Source organism: Petaurus breviceps, unplaced genomic scaffold (assembly GCF_028583685.1).
Source record: "Petaurus breviceps papuanus isolate PSGF00001 unplaced genomic scaffold, PetGlider_PUasm1.0 563, whole genome shotgun sequence".
Lineage (NCBI taxonomy): Eukaryota > Metazoa > Chordata > Mammalia > Diprotodontia > Petauridae > Petaurus > Petaurus breviceps.
In genome coordinates, this window is record NW_027186380.1 from 929,991 (window position 1) to 939,552 (window position 9,562).

The following is a 9,562-nucleotide window of genomic DNA, read 5'->3' on the forward strand; positions in this document are numbered from 1 at the left end:
AGCTATGGGGTTTGGAAGTCAACCTTGAGTTAAGATGAAAGAAGACTTTAGTTAGTGTAATGGGAATGGCAATTTGAAGATCTTCCTTGCCTCTTAATAGACCTAAGGGAGGAGTTTAAAGAATTTCCCTGCTGTGAAGATAAACTCTTCCCCCTAATAGGCTGAATGTAGTCACATGGAGGCTGTGGTGAGAGGAGTTTTGCTGAAGGGAAGCAGAGTGTACAGGAAGCTGTTGTTCAGAGCTAGCCTGACTCTGGGGGGAGAGGATACTCATTAAGGAGACAGAGGTTTGTGAGTAAATATTGATTTTGTATTGGTTTGTGGGAAGGCTGAAGGATGCTGTGGCTCTCAGTGTTATTATGGCTTCTGAATATCTTTGGTACCATGAGGGAATTGGCTTACTGGTTTGGGGATTTGGTTTTCTGGTGTCTGAATAAATGCTTCAGTTTTTTTTAAATTTTTCAATAAATATAAATAAATAAAAAATAAATATATTTATTTTATATTTTGCAATTGAACATCATGTGATACTTATAGTCATGGTCTTTATCATGGGCACTGTAGATATTGCATTGGCGCTGCACTTGGGTACTCAGGGCTGACTGATGAGATTGTCGCTCACTGTGACCTATGGGTGGATGGGGTTTACACTTTCTGCTGCCCCTTCGCTTAAGGATGATTGGAAGCCAGCCTGGGGTCAAGATGAAAGAAGACTAGGTTTGGGTACTCTATATCGATTGAGGAGATTGTGACTTACTGAATGATATGTTTTATTTAAGACTATGTGGCCACCTCAGTAATAAATTATGTTATATTGTTGTGAATGTTGTGCTTTAGTTTATTGCTGAATAAATAGAGAGCTCACTATTGGTTGGTTGTTGTCCTTTGTTCTCAAAGAGGATCAAAATGACATCACTATGCTAAGGCTAAGTTGCAATGACTGTGGCTGATCAGACCAATAGGAGCCTGGAGTGCTCTACCACAGGTCTGGCACGAATAGTCCGTGTGAACATTTGGGGTGGAATCTCCAGATTTGTGCATCGTGTGCTTCTTTTGAGCTGTTTCAATTCTGCTTTGCTCGTAGAGCACAGCACCTTCTGTGATGTGGGCATGCCATATGAAGCGATCCTGTCCAAGTGTCTCCCAAGTCACACAATCAATTCCAAGGTTCTGGAGAGAGACCTTGAGAGTGTCCTTGTATGGCTTCTTCTGATTACCATGTGAATGCTTGCCCTGTGTGGGTTCTCCCTAAAACAGTCCTTTTGGCAAGTTTACATTTTGTATTTGAACAATATGACCAACCCCTCTCTGAAACAGTCTGAATGCTTGGCAGTTTAGTTCAAGTAAGGACCTCAGTGTCTGGTACCTTACCCTGCCAGGTGATCTTCAGAATCTTCCTAAGACAATTTAAATGAAAGCCTATGCGATTAGATCCTTCAAGTTATTCACAGCAGCAGTCCTCAGGAGAGCTGCTTGTGATTGGTTTTACACACCTATATCTTCCTGCCAATCGCTGTTCCCATGGGAATATATTCAGCCCTTCATGACCAGCTTCTGGAGGCGGCTATGATCTCTTTATTCTCTACTCCTCCTACCCCAATCCATTAGTCATGCTATGATCAGATTAATGTTCTCTACGCAGGAACACAGAACTAGATTTGGAAGAGACACTAAATGTCACATAGCCTGACCTCTTCATTTCACAGATGAGGAAACTGATACCCAGGAAGGTAAAGTGACTTGCCCAAGGCTATAATGGCAGTAGTCTGGAGTCAAGCTTAGGTGTTAGGACTCCAGGGTCACCGCAGCATAATACCTCCCAACTCCGTCACTAATTCACCAGTGCCTCTCTAACGCACTATTCACTGCCTACCCCTGCATTTCACTGGCCCGGTATTGTCGTGTCACCAAACTGGGTTCTAAGCTACGTGAGGGACACAAGGACAGTTCCTATTCCCCCGTCCCTAGTGTGGGGTCCTCCACGTAACAGAAACTTAATAAATATTTGTTGAACTTAATTAAACCCTTTCACCCCCAAAGTACGTCCCTGGGCCGACCAATTCCTCTTACTGCACACTTAATTGGACCGTGTACTTGTCTCCGGACTACATTTCCCAGAACCCTTCAGGCTGGGTTCTCTTTTCTAAGCCTCCATTTCCCAGAATCCCTGAGGAGTAAGTGACCGGCCGAGGGATCCCCTAAACTGGTCCTGAGGGGATCCCCCAAACGTCGTCCTAAGCAGTGTCCTGAGGACGGAGTCCGGGTGCGCAGGCGCAGATCTCCACAGCTGGGCAGGGGTAGGGATGGAGGGGGTGCTTTGTTCCTGGGGCGCCTGGGCAGGAGCCGGGGAGGGGACGTAGGCTTGGTTGTGTGTGCATGGGCGCGACACGCGTGTGAGTGTGCGAGGGGCTGGGGACCGTGCGTGCCTGCAGTCATGTATGTGCGTGGTTGCGTGTGCATGTGTGAGAGGGAGGGGAAGGGGCTCTGCCAGGCTGGAGGGCAGGGGCGGGGGCGTGCGGGACCGAGCCCACTCCAGAGCCGAGCCCCTGGGGTTTGCTCGGCTCCGCTCCAGTCTGTGGCCGAGGATTGACCCAGGGGTCTGCCTCCCTCCCGAGACACGAGCCCACGGCGGAGCTGTCCCGGGCAGCGGGTCCCGTGTCTGTGGGTAACACTCTCAGACCCCAGGCTGGAGGGCAGGGGCGGGGGCGTGGGGGACCGAGCCTGCTCCAGAGCCGAGCCCCAGGGGTCTGCCTCCCCCCCCCCAAGACAGGCGCCCACGGCGGAGCTGCCCCGGGCAGCAGGTACCTTGTCTTTGGGTAACACTCCCAGACCCCAGGCTGGAGAACCTGAGGGCTGGGTGTTGGGGGCATCAGGAAGCGGGGGCTGACACTCCGAAGGGGCTGTGGGCATCCACGATGGCAAGTGCATAGAGTAGCTTTGTATGATGCAGGTCCAGGGAGAGGCAATTTAGGAGATTGCCGGGGTGCCCGGGATGGGGAAAGGTGGGCTGCAGGGATATCAGGCAGCAAGCCCTTGCCTGGGCCAGGACTAGAATAAGTGGCTCAGTGGTTGGATCCCTGGGCCTGGAGTCAGGAAGACTCCACTCCCGAGTTCAAATCCGGCCTCAGACACTAGCTGAGTGACCCTGGGCACTTAATCTTGTTTGCTCAGTTTCCTCATCTGTGAAATGAGATGGAGAAGAAAACAGCAAACCCCTCCAGCATCTTTGCTGCGAAAACCCCAAATGGGTCATGAAGAGTCAGACTGAGCAAGAACAAAAGACAATGCTAAGAGTTGGGATAAAAGAGGTGAAACACGGCAGTCCTTGCCCTCAGGCAGCTGACGTTCTAACGGGGAGACAGCTCGGGATATGCAGGATGTGCCATACTTATACATTTTGTATTTATTTATTGTAATACACACATGCACACATATCCATGCCGTGGCTGTGGCTGAGCTTGGTCAGACATCCCAGAGGCCAAGGTCACCCGCTCCGTCCTGGGCCATCGCCAGTTGTCCTGACTCTTGTCCTGCCGCTGACCCAGGAAAAGAGACTGCAGCTCTGCCACTCGAAATCCAGTTCACCCACATCATCTACACACACATATTTATACATCTACATACCTGTAAATATATACATACATGTGTGTGTAAATACATAAACCTACAGAGGGTGGATAGAAGGAGACGCAGAGGGAGCGGCCTCCTTCAGGAGCCGTGAAGGAAGGAAGAGAACTTGACAGACAGCCATCAGGAGTATGATGACAAGAGTTAACAGGAGCTACCACTCACATGACACTTATGTCTATTGTCTCATGAGGAGACTGAGACAGGCTGAGGTTCAGGGTCACAAGTTAATTAAGTGCCTGGGTAGAATTTGAATTCGGGTCTTCCTGACTCCACATCCAACCCTGTTCACTGTGCCACTCAGCTGTCTTGGTTCAGCCGCCTTTCCCACCCTCCCACCTTGTGTCTCTCCAGCCTTCTGCCTCCCACTCCAGATCCCTGCATCTAGTGGCATCTGCCCCAGTTGGGCCTACCAGTCTGCGTGTACTAGGTAGCTGTCAAATGGATGGGGTGCAATCATAGGAAAGGATTTCATGTCTGGTTCTGTTGGGACTTAGTCCATCAACAAGAATTTATTAACCTGCTGTGTGTCAGGTACCTTACAAAGTGTTGGGATGCAAAGAATGGGGAAAAAAGCCTCTGGCCTCAAAGAGCACACATTCCAAGGGGTGGGAGCCAGACTGGGAGGGGTGGGCTGGAGAGGGAGGGAAGAGGGGAGGAGGGAGGGAGGGAGGGAAGGGGAGGGAGAGAGAAAGAGAGAGAGGGAAATAAAGAAAAGCACAGTGAGAGAGAGAGAGACAGAGAGAGAAGCAACATGCGAAAAACAGTACATACTCTGTGTGGGCCTGACCTACCGTAGAATGTGTGATTGTCAGCCAGTCAGCCAAGAAGCATTTATTTAGTGCCTGCTGTTGTGCCAAGCTTGCTAAGTGTGTGGGGATGCTTGCTGGGCCTCATAGGTGACTCCCCTTTGTCTCTGGCCCCCAGCAGCTTGAAGGTAACTCCACAGAGCACCAGTGACCAGCTCCTCAGAAAGGTGGAGGGATTGGAAGACAACTCAGATCCATCCTCCTCATGCTGAGACCTTTGCCTGGCCCTGCAGTGCTGAGGTCTCTGAAAGGAAGGCCTTCTGGGGCTTTGGGTGATTGGGCAAGTCGCCATTGCTGGGGCTGGGGAGAAAGGACTTGGAGGAAGCTGAACATGAAGGCCAGCATCGAGGAGAGGTGACCATGGAGGCCTCCTGGTTCCTCATGCTTGAAGACGGAGGTGAGCCCTTCTGGAGCTGGGCCTGGGAAGGTGGGAAGAGTCATGCCAGGGGGGACAGAAGGGACTGGTGCCTTTGGGGAGAGCCCACGTTTGAGGAGCCCGCTCCTGACTCCTGCCTGCCTCAGACACCATTCATCACATCACTGACGTAGAGCTGGAGGGGCCTTCGGACCCTCTGCCTCAGTTTCAGGCCATCCACTACTTTACTGCATTCTGATGTCTCTGAACAAGAGCAGCCAGGGCAGTCTGGGTCCAGCTCCATTCACCCACTGCCCTTCAGTCTAAGCAGGGCAGTCCCACCGTGCCTGGCACAGTGTCATTCCTGGGCCCACCTTCTGGCCCCGCAGACCCACGGCCTTCCTACTGTTCTGACAAGGCAGGGAAGAGCTGATCTCCATGGCTTAGTGAGTGAAGACCCCAATGGAGGCAGCAAGGTGGGTTTTGGGTAGTGTGCTGGGAAGACCTGAGTTCAAATCCTGCTTCAGATACTTACTAGCTGTGTGACCTTGGGCAAATCACTTAAACACCGCCTCAGTTTCCTCACCTGTAAAATGAGGGGAGTGGACTCGTGGTCTCTAAAGTTCCTTCCTTGAGACTAGTTTTTAAAGGGTCTCACTGATAATCCTTTCTTCATTTTTAAGAGCACCACGGCCACTTTCCACTGGCTTCCTCATCCTTCAGTAGAACCCTTCGTTGGCCAATCGGTCTGTTTCCATCCCTTTCTCTCCTTTCCTCCAGCTCTAGATTATGTAAAATCTGTCCCCTGCTTCTGACCCGGACGGGGGCCTTCTGAGGGCTGGATATCCGCAGAGAACCATCAATCAGCCTTCTCCACCAGTGCCACCAGCTGGATCACACCAAGTCACAGAATCTCAGGCTACTTAGCAGCCTCCTGGCTCAACCTTTTTGGGAAAGATTCCCCCTGTAAATATACCTGATGAGTGGTGGTCCAGCCTTTGCTGGAGGCCTGCCCTGCCCCTGAGGCAGCCCCTCTGCCCTAGGGATGGCTCTACCCATTGGACCATCATCTTTCTCCTGACATCAGGCTAATCGGGCGTTTGGTGGCTTCTGCCCATGGCTCATAGTCTTGTCCATCCATTGCCCCAAGCTCTGCCCTCAGAGGCCAAATCCACACCTCTCCCAAAGACTAGGGAAGGGAATGGAAACATTTACCTTGATGTGGAGAGGCAGCCTGGCATGAGAGGGGATTGGGAGCCAAAAGGTCTGGGTCCAAGTCCGTCTTTGATGCTTCCTGCCAGCGTGGCCTTGGGCAAGTCATTTCCATTTTCTAGGACTGAAGTGGTTCTTAACCTGGGATGTCTTTCAGTGACTGTAGTTCAGTGTGCTGCATAGAGACATGATTGTGAGGAGTCCCTGGGCCTCAGACTGGATGTTCAAGGGGTCTGGACTAGAGGCAGGACCCCCTTCCACCTCTAGGTCCATGGCCCTAGGATCCTGGGTGACCCAAGACAGAGCACTTGTCCTCCCAGTGCCTCAGACAACTCTCTTAGGACTAGGAGAAGCTGAGTATCGCTAGAGGGACGTTTCTCACTGGATTTGGACCACCCTTCGTCCAAACTGAGACAGGCACGGAGACCCTGAGGCTCATACTCAGTATCACCCAGGACCCAGTGGGAAATTTTGTGAATGATTCTCTTTGAGCAGAGCTCTGTCCCTGGGAACCTGCCCACTTAGGCCCATGAGTCGTGGTGTGATCCAAGGAGATCCTGCAAGGGTGCCCCTGGGCTCCCAGTCAGCTGATGTGTGGGGATCTGTCTGCCCAGGTGGGTCTGGGAGCTGTCCTCTAGGACTGGCCACTTACCTCTTTATTTTCCCCTCAGCTCTACTTTCTCAAGATTTTATCTTTCCCGAAATGAGAAGAGTTTAGGAGGAGGCAGAGGGAGCGACTTGTGGGCACTTGATGGCCAAGTCCCAGGTGAGTTGGGCTTTCCTGCCTCTTCTGAAATACCATCTTATTTCTCAGACCTCTCTTTCCCTTGTCCTTGGCTACAACCAAGTCCAATCCAACACCCCACCACCTGGTTATTGTCTGCTAAACAGCTGGAAAATTTGACTGAGGATATTTCACACATGGGGAAACTGAGGCCCAGAGATGTGAGAGCAGGATCACCAGGTAGGACCTGGGCCAGAATCCAGTCCTCTTCCCATTCTACCTTAGCCTGTCCGGCAAGTGCTTCCTCTGTGCTTCCTGACACTGCAGGGGTCTCTTCTCTGAGGATTCGTTTGGATTCCTTTTGTGGGTTGTTTTTTTCCTTTAAACCTATTATTATTATTACGTCCTATTCACTGACTTTCAGCTTGGTGGTGCAGTGGACAGAGCACTGGGCCCGGAGTCAGGAAGATCTGAGTTCAAATCCAAACTCAGACACTTGCTAGCCGTGTGACTGTGGGCAAATCACTTCACCTCCATCTGCCTCAGTTTCCTCATCTGTAAGATGGGGATAATAATAGCCCTTACCTCACAGGGTTGCTGTGAAGATCCAATGAGAAAATGTGTGTGAAGAGCGTTCTGTAAACTTTAAAGCATTATGTAAATGCTAGATATTATTATTAATAATGCAATAATAATAAATATAAATAATATTAAACTATAAATAAATAATATATGAAATATATTATATATAATATTTTATATTTTATATATAATATATAAATAATATATAAAATATTATATATTTTATATATTATATTTTATATAATATATAAAAATATATAAATAATAATATAGAAAATAAAAGTGCATTATGATTGAATATTCCCTAAACCCTGTACTCAGTCATATAGAGTGATTTATCCAATTAGAAAATAGCATCACTCAATCTGGTCCTATGTTCAATCCTGGGCTAAGTGCTGGAGTTACAAACCAAGATGTTCCTTCTTTTCTGGCCTGGATCTGAGTTCCTGGGCAGAATATAGTGCAGCCTACTGCGTTCTGTACTCAGATGAAATGAAATGCTCTCATGTCATTCATTCGGCCATCCCCAAAGAGGCTTAGTTAACAATGGCAGAAGTCTGTTCCCCCAGGCAGGGTACTGAAGACATCCCTGGCTGATCTGGCTGCTGCCCAGTGGCACGTGGTGGTTTCTCAGCCAAGCATCAAGGCTGTGTAGAGCTGTTTTGTTTTCCCAAGGCAAAGGCCATGAGTTGAGTCCTTAAAGAAGCCAGAGCAACTAAGAGGTGAAGGTGAGGAGGGAGAGCCCTCCAGCAGTGAGGGACAGCCAATACAAAGGTGTGGAGATGAGAGATGAGCATCGTGTGTGAGGTGTAGCAAGGAAGCCAGTAGAGCTGGATTGTAGAGTGTGGGGAAGGCTGGAAAGGCGGGAAGGGACCGAGTCATGGAACATTCTAAATGCCCAGCATTTAAACCTCAAGGTAAGAAGGAATCACTGGAGGCTGAGTAGGAGGCTGTGGGTGACTGGGTTCAACCTATAGGAAAAGGCTGAGGTTGGACTTGAACTCAAGCCTCCCAACTCCAGGCCCAGTGCTCCCTTCACAGCCCCACCCAAATGTTGGCTCTTCCAGGAAACGGTGACGTTCCAGGATGTGGCCGTGGACTTCACCCAGGAGGAGTGGGGGCACTTGGAGCCGGCCCAGAAGGACCTGTACAGGGAGGTGATGCTGGAGAACTATCAGAACTTTGTGTCCCTCGGTAAGGACGACTTGCTCCCGGGAGCTGGTGTCTGTCTATGGTAGAGTCAACAGTGCAATTCTGAAGTATTTATGAGGCACCTACTATATACCAAGCACTGTCCTAGGTGCCCAGGAGGCAAAACCAGAAACAAAACACTGTCTTCAAGGCGTTTTAGTTAGACGCGGGGGATACGACATGTTTGAGGAGAAGCACACACAAAATTACATGAATTACTGGGTGCTGCCAGCGGGAGGGATCCATGAGGCTGCTTGTGGCAGGTCACACCCATGCTGAGCCTTGCAGGAAGCTGGACACTCTAAGAGGTGGGAGAGGTGACGAGAGGGTGCTGCTGAGACACGGGAGGGACACAGAAGGAGGAGGTGGAGTGTTGTGTTCAGGGCACAGCTAGCCTGTTTGTGTTTGTCATTGTATTTTCCATTGGCATGGGACGTGGTTGAAGAGGGGGCTTGTCTGGAATAAGTAAGTCTGGGAAAACAAGTCTGGGTGGGAGCCGAATTGCATAGAGCTGGCTCTAAAGGTCGAGCTGGGAATTTTGTGTCTTAGACTAGAGGCAGTAAGATTTTTGTAAACTGAGCCATGTCCTAAGTGCCCTAGGGGAGACAATATGGCGCCTCTGGACATTTCTGAGTAAGAAAGTGCTATGTCAGATCCATGTTTTAGGAACATCAGTGTGATGGCTGCCTTGAGGATAGATCTGGCATACCCATCATTAGTCCCAGCAGCCTTTGGGTCAGTAGCCATCAGGTCATGCTTTTCTACCCAACTCGTATCTCCAAACAAAGACCTCTCTATCTGGGAGGTCCATAGTATGAGGCATGATATAGCAGAGAGAGCAGTGGGCTTGTACTCAGGACGTCTGGGTTCTAATCCTGCTTCTGCCTCCTTTTAGTTATGTGACTGTGGACGAGTCATTTCACATGCCTGGGACCTTAGGTGTCTAGTCTGTAATATAAATGGGGTGGGTTAGCTAGTCTCCAAGGGCCTTTTCAGTTCTTGATTTACTCATTCTGAGCTTCGTGAAACTATTTTGGAACTATTAGTAAAGTCAAGAAGCAT

At 49.8% G+C, this 9,562-nt stretch overlaps 1 protein-coding gene across 2 annotated transcripts in view; it reads left to right on the top strand.

Moving 5' to 3' along the window:
- The first annotated feature begins 2,142 nt into the window (after positions 1–2,142).
- LOC138173094 (zinc finger protein 665-like) overlaps positions 2,143–9,562 on the top strand; it is a 17,463-nt gene continuing 10,043 nt past the window's right edge. For both annotated transcript variants that reach the window (XM_069103030.1, XM_069103031.1), the window contains exons 1-4: positions 2,143–2,297; positions 4,555–4,833; positions 6,675–6,769; positions 8,377–8,503. In XM_069103030.1, the coding sequence (XP_068959131.1) occupies positions 6,755–6,769; positions 8,377–8,503 (142 nt within the window). In that variant the 5' untranslated portion in view covers positions 2,143–2,297; positions 4,555–4,833; positions 6,675–6,754. The remainder of the gene's footprint in view (positions 2,298–4,554; positions 4,834–6,674; positions 6,770–8,376; positions 8,504–9,562) is intronic.